We start from the raw sequence: 12447 nt of genomic DNA on the forward strand, positions 1-12447 counted from the left end.
AGGCGGGCAGCAAGCCACACAAGCACGATAGGAGAATTCTTTGGCGCGTCCTTCTCGGTTGGCGGATTCTCCAGACTTGGCAGAGATGCGCCTTTCACGTGGAGGAGCGATGATGTGCAGCAAATCTCTGCCTGTTCGCGGCAGCAGTGCAGGGGTGGAGTGCATGGAACGCGGTTCGGACAGGCGGTGTGCGACGCCCATCTGCAGGCTGAAAACCCCGTGAACCAAGGGACTGCACTGAAGAACTTTGAGAGGCCCCGGGGTGGTTTGGCTTGCAGAGAAGTTGCGGTGCCGCGATAATTAACCCCAAGGAGCTAGCTGAGCGATACAAGCCGCGGGTGCGAAGGCGTGGATTTGAGCCGGATACGAGCGGCGGGCGAGCGCTTCTGGGTGGCTTTTCTTATGGCAAACTCTGTCGAACAACCATAACCGGACTCTCGGAGAGTCTTCTCTGCGGGTGAGCTGCCTCGGCCAGCGAGGGATGCCTCAGCACACCCTTTGGCAGACACAAGGCGCAACGCTGAAGCCGTGCCGTAGGCCGGTCGTCGCCTGCGAACAATGCGTTTGTTGCTTGTCCATGGAGGGAACGAATGATGAGATGAGTGAACGAGCGCATGTCCGCAGATTGGCCGCCTTCCTTTCACCTGTCCGGTGCCTGACAGCAGCCACGGATTTCCGACACATACCTAAGAGCCCGCTCCGCTTTTCCCTGCAGCCACAAACGTGGCTCTTTCCTTGTCCTCTCCTGCATGACCGACCACGCCCTGCACAGGCAGAAAATGAGCGAGCATTGCTAAGGCACGACTCGTCATTCATTCCCTTCATCTTGCACGCCATCCCCGATCCAGGTCCAGCTCACGGCCTCTTCCACTGTCGCTCCCTCTCCCCAGCTTTCACGTGTCCGGCCCTACTGCTAGTGTTTCACTATCTGCATCCCGAGAAACGGCCTTCGCCCACTGTTCTCTCCGACTTTGTGAGCGTTTGTGGGAGTGCGAGATACGGGGAGATTTGGTAGCGCTGAGCCTGTCGACCACAGCCTGCACCCGCAAGGACCTAGGCCTACGTCTCAACCACGGATCGTCCACTGCTTGCGCCTGTTAGACTGTCAGACTGTCAGACCCCACCAATACAAACTTTGCGGCCCTCCTCTGTGATACGTTCATCGTCTAAAGCATCCTCAGTTCCATGAGAGCCGCCCACAACATCGAGAGATCCTCTTCTGCGCCGGCGACATGGGCAATTCGAACGGGAAGCCGGTAGTCTTTACCGATGAGGGTGAGTATTCAACCCTACACCATCTCATGTCTCCTAGCCGGATGACCGAGGCGCCAACCACCCTGCTGCATTCGCCAACTCCCCCGATTCATGACCACCAAGTCCGACTGCTGGCTAACAGATACCCTCCGTGCAGTAAATCTCAATCACTTCCGCCTACTACGCGTTGTCGGCAAGGGCGCGTTCGGCAAAGTGCGCATCGTGGAGCGGAAAGACACTGGCCTCACATTCGCTTTGAAGTACATACGGAAAGATGAAGGTCGGTTCTTACCGGGGTTGCCTTGAAACTTCGCGAACGACCGCTGACGCTGTGTAACAGTGGTCCGGTCGGAAAGCGTGCGCAACATCATTCGAGAACGGCGGATGCTGGAACATCTAAATCATCCTTTCCTTTGCAATCTGAGATACAGCTTCCAGGATATTGAGTATCTGTACGTGTCTAAGCTCCCGACTGCGGGGACCGTACTCGAGATGCGGCGGCAGCTGACCCGGCGGCAGGTACATCGTTGTAGACCTAATGAACGGCGGAGACCTTCGATTCCACATCTCCAGAAAGACGTTTACCGAGGAGGCTGTACGGTTCTGGATCGCCCAGCTGGGCTGCGCGCTCCGGTACATACACAAGCAGGGGATAGTGCACAGGGATGTCAAGCCAGATAATGTGCTGCTGGATTCGGACGGCCATGTGCATCTGGCGGACTTTGTGGGTCGCCTCAAGCGTGAATAGAAGCACAAGGCAGCTGCTAACGGATTGTAGAATGTTGCGTCGGACTTCGTACCCTCGAAGCCCCTGACAAGCAAATCGGGTACGCTGGCATACTTGGCGCCGGAGGTCTATGAAGGGAAGGGCTACTCCTGTGAGGTAGACTGGTGGTCACTGGGCGTGCTGTTCTACGAGTGCATCTACAACAAGGTAGGATAGTTGTCCGGCTTATGACATGCCCGATGCTGACTGCTCTTCAGCGGCCCTTCGACGGAAACACACACGAGGCTCTAGCGGCGAAGATTTCCAAGGGGGAGCCACAGTTTCCGGTTACGAGCCCGCCAGTGTCGATGCCCTGCTTACACGCCATCAGCTCGCTGCTAGAAAAGGACCGATCACGGCGAATAGGGGCAATCGGCTTCGACACGTTCACAGACAACCCGTTCTTCCGCCCCATAGACTTCGAAGCACTAGAGAGGAAAGAGATAGAACCCATTTTCAAACCAGCAAGCGACAAAACTAACTTCGACGCCACGTACGATCTCGAGGAGCTGCTTCTCGAAGAAGCACCGCTCGAAGCCCGAGCGCGGCGGCAGAAGCCGAGGGAACAGCTAAAAGATGACGCGACAGAGCAGGAGATACGCGCCGAGGAACTCCACAAGATGATCGAGACCCTTTTCGAGCCCTTCAACTACACGATAGTAGCGCCGGAGCGACCAGCCGCGAGCTCCACAATCGCCAGCGCGACGACATCCACAACATCCAACTCCACGACATCACAAGCAGAATGGCACCGCCCCGGCTCCGCAAACCGAACAATCACAGAAGAGACCCTCCGCGTGAGCACAGCGACGCACTCGCCAAACGGCTCGCCTCCCCTGCCCACCTCCACCCTCGCCGCGACAAACACCACCAGCACGAGCTCCTCCTCCATCAACACCATCCCAGGCCCAACCTCGCACCCTCCCCGCGACGCCCACGAGCATTTCCCAACCCCACCAACGGCCACAAACCGCTCCGCCTCGCCGCAACAACCCCACCCCTCCGCATCCACCATCGCCTCCCTGCGCTCCGCCACCCCGCCCTCCTTCAGCCGCCCCATCAACCGCCAGCGCGGCTCCACGCGCTCCACCTCCATGGGCGGCGGCGTGCAGGTCGTGCTCAACGAGACGGGCAGTTGGTCCGAGATGGCGAACCAGAGCAGCGCGATGGTCACGCCGGGCCGGCGGGATGGGGGGTTCCGCAGCGGGGAGGACGAGGAGGGAGGGAGGGGGAAGGGCGGAGAGGGCGGCAGGCCGAACGGCATGCTTGGCTTCTTGAGTAGGAAGAGGGGAGGGAGGGGACATAGTCCGAAGGCGAGAGAGCGGGGGGTGCTGGGGAAGGAGGGGGCGAGGGTGGTGATTAGTAGTGGATGAGGGGGGGAAAGGATCTAGAGGAAAATCACGAGAAAGGAAGAGAGAGATGACGAGCTGGATCTGAGATTCGAAGTGAGAGGGTTTTTCATGTCGCGAGATTCTCGCCACTTGTTTGGGACACATCTGCATTTGCATATGCGCGGTGCCACTGTTCTTGTTTGTTTCGAGGCGTAAGGGGGGGGCATCAGCTTGGGTTGTTCGAGCACTTAGTGAGGTCTGATGAGCCTCATTCCGCATTCCGCATTCACAGAGAGCGAAGGGGAGAGAGGAGGATTCGTAGCGGCAGAGGGGACTGATATTAAAGCCCCAACCAACAAGCCACTCAACTTTATGCGCACACTTCACTCAGGAACTAGCCACTTGTTCCCGTTCGTACAATGCACAAGCTGGGTATTCTGTCCAGTGGTGAAGCCGCTGCAACTGCTGCGATGCGCTTTCCTATCACTGCCAGACCCTCACCCCGTCATCTCGCAGCCCGTCCAAAGAACAAATGCCGGAGACGAAAGGGACATCTAACAACTGAACCCCGCGGCAGAGCCGATCCCCAAAGACGCCAGAATCTCCGCACAGAACCAGCTCCGTGTCCCCCATCCCGTAAAGCAACCCATCAACTACCGCTCCCGCGCCCTACACCTCGCCGCCCCGCGGCCCTCACCCCGCCTCGCCCACAAAAACCACCCACCGGCCACCCAGCACAGCGCCACCCCAACCCAGCCCCTAACCGGCGTCCTCCCGCTGCCCAAGCAAACCAACTGCAGCGCCGCCCGCGGCACGCCCACGAACGCAGCCGTGAGCGGACTCGTCGCGCCAACCAACAACAGCGTCGACGCAAAGAGCGCCGCGCTCGCGACCGCGCCGCAGCACACCAGCAGCCAGAAAAACGGCACGTCGAGGAAGTAGCAGTTGTGGTAGATCGTCGCTGCCTCGCCTGCGAGGAGCCAGAGCGGGGTCAGCAGAAGAAGCGACACGAGGGACGTGTAGTGCAGCGTCCTCCAGAACGCGCGGGTTTCGGCAAGGGGCGCGGCGGTGGCGTCGGCGTGGAGCGTCGGTGTGAGGGCGGTGTCGGTGCTCGCGGAGAGGTCGGAGGTCAGGGCCCGATAGGTCTGGAGCAGCTGGATCGGGTAGAGGGCTGTGAAGATGGAGGAGAGCAGGCCGGCGAGGATGGATTCCCAGGTTAGGCGTGCGGGGCGGATGGACGCGAGGGCGAGGTTGAGGGTTGCGGCCAGCGTGGAGGAGAGGATGGGGATTGAGTGGGATGTGGAGGTTAGGTAGGCGGTGAGGGCGAGGGTTAGGGGGATGGAGGGGATGAGGTGGGTTAGGGTGTAAGGCTCGAGCGTTGCGTAACTATACTTCGTCAGAAATCTATTGTGCAGACAGCGATGGATGCTCGTCCGGGGAAGTACTCACGCAAATGATATGTTGCTCAATACTACCTTGCCGACGTAGGTGATGGCAAGAGGTAGCACCTGTCTGGCTACCTTGCGGTCGAACTCAAAGGTTCCGCCACCCGCAATGCCACCGGAACCACTGCCAACCCATCGCCTGAAAGGAAACCTAGACTTTCCTTCCGCGCGGTAACCAGGGGTTTTAGTGGATACTGGATGTGATGGCGAGACCGCTACACCCAGGCCTAGCCTATGAAGTGGGTTTGAAAGACCTTGCGTTAAGCTCGCAAAGCCTACGAGAAGGAAGTGTGTAAGGAGGAGTTGGAGGTAAGTTGCTGTCAGGGGGTATGGAAATCTGTACACAGTCAGTCGTGGTGCTGGGGCCGGTAGAGGTCGAGGAACAATTACTTGTAGACGCCGGCTGTCAGACAGAAAGTTAGGAAGAACTTGCAAAAGAATTTTTTGTAGGTAGCAGTACATACTCCATAGGATGAACCTATTCATCAATAGCAAAACGAATCCACAACCTCCAACCAGAAAGACAAGCAGACCAACATAGACTTGCCAGCCTAGCGGACTTCCAAAGAGCCAGCCGCCCAGGCTCCCCTCATTCGCTGAGTCTTGCCATCCTTGTCTACTGTTCCCAACAGTCCGATCTATCAAGGGCTGTAAAGGGGCCACAGGCTCGAGTTCATCCTCCTCATCTTCCGAGTGCACCGCACTTCTATTCCGCGCATAAGGTGACGGCGAGCGTGAGAAATCAATGAGCGGTACAGAGGTCGGGTGAAGCTCGCCGGAGCTTCTATTCGAGTGCTGGTTCATACCCGACGAAACAGCAAGGTCGTGGGGAGTATCATGATCCCGGAAGCTCTCAAGGTCGCCCTCATCGATTGAGCTGCTGCGGCTGTGGGTCCGGTATGGCTTCGGCGTATTTGCGATGTTCGAGAGATACTGGAAGGCCGGCTTGAAGAATTTGCTCGTGCCGGGAGAGGTGAAGGGTCTTGGGCGATTGGACAGCATGGCTGTACCTGCGCAAGCGCAGGGTGTTTGTCGAATCGGTGACTTTTTTTTACTATGCGGGAGGTGAGCTGCGGCGTCTTGGCGCGGGGAGAAAGTCCAAGCCTGCCTGAGGCTTTACTTTCCACATGGCTTTTACCTTGCAGACAGCCGCCGCAGTCGATGGACCGACAGGACCCTTATCGCAGGAGGCCATCATTCAAAAGAGGTGAGCTTTACTGAGCTCTTATCACACGACAGTCACAGAATGATCAATGACTCTTTTAACAAGTGAATTTGGTTGCGTCTACGTAGAGCTATCCTGCTGGCCATGCATCAAGCATGTCACTTTGGGATAAACTCTCAGTAACCAGAAATCACCGTACAAGTTATACGGGGATGTGTTGATGGTGGCCTCCGGCCCATTACCGCTTTACTGGACAGAAACCCCAGGCATGAGAGACACAACTGCTGTGTTTGTGGTGTGGAAGGCTGGCTTGATACTTGAGATACACAACATGGCCACAATCCCGTTGGAGGACTGTAATGGGTTAGTGCATGAGATACGAATGGGTGCGAATAGCGCCACGCAGAATCCGAGGCTTTCGAAGGACATAGGTGACAATTTGGGCAACGGATCGAAGCGATCTCCAAGCGGCGTGTTGAAGCGCAAGAATCTCCACGTTTGAGAGCGGTAGTGGCTTGGATTCCTATCTGACTTCCATGCTAACTAGTGGTACGCCTAGGCCATGGATTAGCATCGCGTATCCTTGACGAAGCAGCGCAGAGAACGGTGAAAAGGAAAACAGAAAGCTCGTTGCACGCTCGAAGAGTTCGCGCTCCCAACCCAGCATGACACGTGATCCATAGTGACGGGATGCCTATGTCGTAAGCCCAACCATTAGCGCCAGATCCACCCACGCCGAGAAATCAGATAGAAAGAAGAGCGACACGGTTTGAAATGCGTCGCTCATCGCAAACCTGTGTTGGAATTCCATCAATCAGAAGTCTCCACTCGAAGTCCCCGTCTGAGGCTTCTGTCCAATATCACAGTCCGAAAGCTCTGTCGAAGGTCTCTGTCGAAGTCTCTGTCAAAGTCTCTGTCCGGAGTCGGTGTCCGAGGGCCTGGTCCCGAGTCTCTCGTCTCTGTCTCAATAGCCTTCATTGTCGTCGACCTGGTAGATGTGTCTACTCCGAGTAGGGTCTTTTCGCATTGCTTGGCCAGAACCTGTGAAGCCCACTGCAATCATGTTAGCGAAGTAAAATAGGGAGAGCACGACGTGTAGCAACGCACCTCTGGCATTAACACCTTCCGGCGTCCGAAACATGCTGTCCTTCTTCGCCATTTTCCCCAGCTTGCCCTTTGTTTGGAAATCGTTCCATTTGCTCTTACCGGCCTCTAACTCCTTGTTTGCCTTCACTTTGCGCGGGACCTTGGCAGGTTTCGGCGGTCCATCGCTGACTTTGCTTGGTTCCTTACGTGCTTGGCTTGCAAGCGCAGGGTCGATACTTGCGGCGGCAGAGATGACGCTAGAGTTTCCGCTTGTGGCGGCCGGCGCTGTCGCGACTGCAGTCCCGTCAGCCTTGCGCTTCTTCGATTCGTTCAACATCGGCTTGATCTCCGAGCCCTTGAGCGTCTCAACGTCGTTGTAGCCCTTGAAGGTGACGTAGTATACTGGATCTGCCGCCGAGCCGGTGACTGAGGTGATGCGGGCGGGGTAGAAGCCTTTGTCACCGGTCTTCCACTTCGCCATCACCATGTCGTTCGGTTTGTACTTCGTCGGCGCCTGCGCTTCCTCAACCGGGCTCTGTGGAGCGGCCGTCGGTTTGCGGTAACCGGCCTGGTAAGCCGGATGGTTCTCCTTGGACCATTTCTCCTTGGCTGGCGGCGTCGAAGGTCTCTGCGTCCTCGGTCCCGGTCTCTCTGTCTCTGCCGCTCTCAGCTCTGCAATTGTATCCCGCTGCAAGGTCAACAGCTGCTCGAGTTCGGCCTTGAGATTTCGCAGATCGGCGCTCTCTGGATCTGCCTGGAGTCCCAACTCCACTTCTTCGAGCTACGGATGGCGGTCCGTTAGCTTGCTTCTGCAACACTACGACTGCGACTGCTGACCTGGCGACTGAACTCCTTCTCTTCCGCCTCCAAGCTTGCCAATTCGCTACTCATGATGTTCAGCGCGTTAACGCGTTGTGAGGAGCTTATGCGGCACAGACGTTATCGGCGCAGTATTTGGCGTCTACTTAACTGGGTGCGCGACACGGGGTTGAGCTGAAGGCAGTGGTGTAGAGTAAGGTGACGAAGTGAAGCCGTGTGAGGTTGTGGTTGCGCTTGCCGCCTCTTCGGTTGCTGAAAGTCGCGTCCAAGTCACGTGACGATGTTGCTCCATTTCACCTGCAACGACCTTCCAAGGCCGATTTGAGTCCCTTGAAAGGCCGGCTGGTGCCTGTTTTGAAGGCCAGTCGAAGCCGCAGCAGCCACCCTCCGATTCGCTAGATTGCTTGGAGCTTCGGTGTGGCCGTCAACCGTCAACCGTCTCACCTGCAGCGAGCGCTCCACTGCCCCTCTGAGGCACGGACGCCGCTTTTACGATATGCTTAGGAATCACTGCATGCCGCCATCCCCCACAGCCATTCCGAAGCCTCCGCACAGTCATCCCTCTTGCAATCGAGCAACGTTCCAAATCCTCCTCAGCTAACTTAGCTTCGCGAGCAGCCAATAGCAACCCGCTCATCGCGACAGCAGGCATCGCTGCTCTGGATGCGCCCTTTACTCAGCTATCTCTCGCCGCGCATCGAAACACCTGACCGGCGGCTTATTCCACCGCTAGTCCATACGAACTCTCCGTCCCTTCGACTGCTCGTGAACAAGATCTCCTCTGCAATTTCTTAAAGAACACCTGTCGCCGGTGTAGCGTCGAGCAGAGGCCCAGAGTATCGTTGACGGTTGTTGAGGTATGGTAGACATTCTCATGCTGAGGTCATCGTTGTGGACTTTCTCCGTTTACCCCACCGTCGCTTGAGTGCCGCTTCTCTCCCGCCTCAGGCAGCGCTGCCGCGCATGCACAGGATTGATTCCCCAGGCTTCACGTCGTTCTCAGAGTCCGCGTTTTGTGCCTGCCATCGCTGTCAATCGTGACTCCTTGCTAGTAGAACTGTGGTTGACGAGTTGTCCAGCCTCCCTTCGCATCGACGTCGCAAGAGCATCGGTATCAGGCCCACGACACGTCGCAAGCAGTCGCGGACGCGCAATTGTGTTCAGCCCCTCATCATCCACCTCCGTCTCAAGATAGCCAGACTCGAGCCGGTGATCAGAATGGCGAGTACGTCGGCCAATAACAATCCATACAACCAGCCCTTCCTGCACGACCTTTCGCGCAACCAGGAGGACCTGCTCTTAGCAGCCCTGTCATCAAACAACCCGAACGGCAACACCGCCTCCTATTCCAACAGCGGCCGGCCTGTCAAGCATTCCGCAAGCAACACCCAAGCGCGGCCATACTTTACCTCACCCCAACAAGTCACACCAGCGACCGACTTTGATACGTTCAACATGGACGACAGTCCGTCCATAGACTTCCTCGATGCCGATGGCAGCTTCGGTTTTTACAATGACCCGGGCGACTTGATGATCGGAAGTCTCCCGGGTGCAGGTCCGGGTCCAGAAGTTGACAACGACGGCGAGATCCACGAGAAGCGGAAGAGCCCCGACGATGAGGATGACGATGATGAGAATGAGAGCAAGCGAAGAGAGCCGGACGATAAGCAAGCCAAAAAGCCTGGCAGAAAACCGCTGACTTCCGAGCCAACCACAGTAAGCTTGTCATATGTGCGCCAATCTAGCCCAATGCTCACCCATGTAATAGAAACGGAAAGCGCAAAACCGCGCGGCTCAAAGGGCCTTCCGCGAGCGGAAGGAGAAGCATCTGAAAGATCTGGAAACGAAGGTTCAGGAGCTTGAGAAAATATCAAGTGAAGCCAACCAAGAGAACGGCGTACTACGAGCGCAAGTGGAACGTTTACAAATGGAATTGCGCGAATACAGGAAACGGCTTTCCTTGAACGCCTCGAATCTTGGACGCTCACCGCCGCTGGCCGGGAGCTTCTCGTCTCAGATAGCAGCTGGCAACAATAATCTCTCCAACAGCTTCCAGTTCGAGTTTCCTCGGTTCGGTGGTCTTCCCGCTACACATATGTTCGGCAGCGATTCGATGGCAAACACCAATGCTCCGCCACTGTCAAAGCGGTCGTCGGCTCCAACTGCTGTTCCTAGCGTTCTTCCCAGGAACAACTCGAATGGACGAAGCATGAGTCCGAGAACCCAGCCCAACGGGTCATCATTGAGCTCTCCTAATAAGACAAGCTCCTCGTTTAGTTCTCCTCAGAGGAATGGCTCATCTCACAACTCTCCCAGCACGAACATCCTGCCGTTCGGCCTTATCGATGAGCCTATGAATAGCGCGGACGGCCTTGATGGTCTCTTTAGTCCTTCACTGCTGAACGGCTTTGGTACCAAGTCGATTGAGTACGGCTTCCCAAATGCAACGGCGAACGTACCGCGAAACCGTGGCAGCACAGACAGCTCCCGTGTCTTTCAGTTCAACGGCGGCTCAACGGCTTCCAACACCGAGTCGCCATCCGCATCTTCCGTCTCGCAATACGGGCAAAACCAATCCACCGGTACGTCACCAGAGCCAAGTCACGCGTCCCTAAGGAAGTCAAGCGCCGACCGTGCAGTCACCAGCGCGGAAGATTGCGGGTGCGACAAGTCCAAGACCGAAGGTGAGAAGGAGTTCTGCGAGCAGCTGAACATGGCTTGCGGCACTCGGGACAATCCTATCCCTCGCGCGATCTCGCTCTCTAACGCCGGAACAGCTCCCGCAGCTGGAAACACCAACACCACTACGCCGGCCAGCAACGCTGTCAAGACGCCAGCTGCTGACGTCAACGGTATCGACTGGTTCGCCAACCAGAACGGAGGTCTCTTTGATCCTATGCTCTTTGGCGACTACCGCGAGAGCCAGGCGGCTATTGTTGGAGACGGTGACTTCACAGGCGGCTTATTCGACGACACCTTCAACTACGCGGATTTCGGCAGCCCGCTCACCTTCCCGACACCAGCGCCGCTTAAGCCGAACCCGATTGAAGAGATGGAAAAGCTTCAGGATGGCATCGATGAAGACGTGGTGCCTGCGAATGATTCCTCGCAGTTGCTGTCTTGCCACAGCATTTGGTACGATCACCAGACCCACAACAATCACCCAGCTAACCTAAGGTTCAGGGACAAACTATCAAAACGGCCGGACTTCAAGGACGGCTCCATCGACATCGACAACCTCTGCTCCGAGCTCCGCTCTAAGGCTCGCTGCTCGGAAAGTGGCGTTGTCATCGACCAGAAGGACGTCGATGCTGCCCTTCGTAGGCTGCCGCCGCAGCAGCATGCTTAAGGACTACAGCCAACCATCATCTGAAGCTTACCGGCAAGCTACTGATACGATTCTGCACACGAGAGCTACGAGGTGCTCCGAATCATGAGAATTCATTGCAGCGGCACCTCCGAGCTCAATCACGACCGGCGCTAGGATCATCATGGTACGCAAGGTTAAGTTTAGGCGCAGCCGCGTTGGAGCACGGAACGGCCTTGGGATTGGTTGGTCGCGGTGGAATTTATGACATGGCTGGAGTTGGATATGCTTCAGGGAATGGTGCAAAGGTATCGAAAAACGTGGTCTCTCTGCTGGAACTGGGAAGCGTCTGTCATTACTGACGACATGAACGAAACGATCCACTTCGCCGGAGTCTGTGGAGTTGACAACGGCGTATGTATGTATATACACTCTCGTTGAAACGTCTGGGCATTAAGTACGATCAATGTACGATCATTCGAGATACAGCTCCTCTTCCCGGCAGCAAAAAGTCATTCTATCAACTTGTTTCACAACTCGTGACCTTCTTCGAGATATTTCCTTCCCTGTGACCCTCGAGTCCGTCAGAGTGCCGTCTGAACCTCGCAAGTCGACGTAGAGTGTTACCGCGTCCTGTGTCCGCGCCTCTCCACCGTGACCCCTGACGTCAACATTACCATACCGCCAGCCCGTAGCAATCAACCCATCTCATTTCCCACGCCAGCATCAGCTGCCAGGAACCAGACAGCATATCAATCATCCAAATCACCTATCCCTCCCAGCTAATCTGGTGCAGGTCGCAACCCCTTCCCCCCTTCCTCCCTACAGTCGCCAGTTCGAATCACAATGGTGTCGTTTCGCAAAAAGGGCGACGGCAGCCACATGGAAGACACTTAGGAAACCCCAAAAAAAAACATAAAAAACCCACTTCGTCAATACACCTGTCCACGTCTACAGACGGGGGCAGGTTGAGGACATTGAGGGTTTCTCAGCAATTGAGTTTTTTGTGGGCTGTGGTTTGGGGTTCAAAAAAAATCCACTTTGTCGTATGTGTGACCGCGTTCAATAACGAGGTTGTGCTGAAGATGTTGGGGGTTTCTCGGAGACGAGTTTTTGTGGTGTTGGCTTGAGAAAAAAACTAATTCTGTTGATACACCTCCGCCGCCTGTAGCCGGCGCGGGTTGAAGATATTAGGGGTTGCTCGGAAAATTAGTTTTTGGTGTTTTGCACGTGGCCGGGTGGGGAGCTGGGAGGAGAGGGACGCGGAGGACTTG

General features: G+C 56.4%; 4 protein-coding genes across 4 annotated transcripts; 2 read left to right on the forward strand and 2 right to left on the reverse strand.

Annotated features, from left to right (window-relative positions):
- Positions 1-1365: 1365 nt before the first annotated feature.
- Positions 1366-3393, forward strand: W97_07863 (AGC/YANK protein kinase; the record flags this gene model as incomplete). Its single annotated transcript, XM_007785732.1, has 5 exons — positions 1366-1534; positions 1595-1706; positions 1774-1978; positions 2033-2188; positions 2239-3393. The coding sequence occupies 5 exons, from the start codon at positions 1366-1368 to the stop codon at positions 3391-3393; spliced, it is 1797 nt and encodes a 598-aa protein (XP_007783922.1).
- Positions 3394-4004: 611 nt separating this feature from the next.
- On the reverse strand, positions 4005-5798 carry W97_07864 (uncharacterized protein; the record flags this gene model as incomplete). Its single annotated transcript, XM_007785733.1, has 3 exons — positions 4005-4737; positions 4801-5155; positions 5261-5798. 3 exons carry the CDS (start codon positions 5796-5798, stop codon positions 4005-4007), a joined length of 1626 nt encoding a protein of 541 aa, XP_007783923.1.
- Positions 5799-6925: 1127 nt separating this feature from the next.
- Positions 6926-7938, reverse strand: W97_07865 (uncharacterized protein; the record flags this gene model as incomplete). Its single annotated transcript, XM_007785734.1, has 3 exons — positions 6926-7014; positions 7069-7828; positions 7885-7938. 3 exons carry the CDS (start codon positions 7936-7938, stop codon positions 6926-6928), a joined length of 903 nt encoding a protein of 300 aa, XP_007783924.1.
- Positions 7939-9084: 1146 nt separating this feature from the next.
- On the forward strand, positions 9085-11215 carry W97_07866 (uncharacterized protein; the record flags this gene model as incomplete). Its single annotated transcript, XM_007785735.1, has 5 exons — positions 9085-9582; positions 9635-10042; positions 10094-10560; positions 10684-11001; positions 11050-11215. 5 exons carry the CDS (start codon positions 9085-9087, stop codon positions 11213-11215), a joined length of 1857 nt encoding a protein of 618 aa, XP_007783925.1.
- Between the last annotated feature and the right edge of the window lie 1232 nt (positions 11216-12447).

Source organism: Coniosporium apollinis, assembly GCF_000281105.1.
Source record: "Coniosporium apollinis CBS 100218 chromosome Unknown supercont1.46, whole genome shotgun sequence".
Taxonomy (NCBI): domain Eukaryota; kingdom Fungi; phylum Ascomycota; class Dothideomycetes; genus Coniosporium; species Coniosporium apollinis.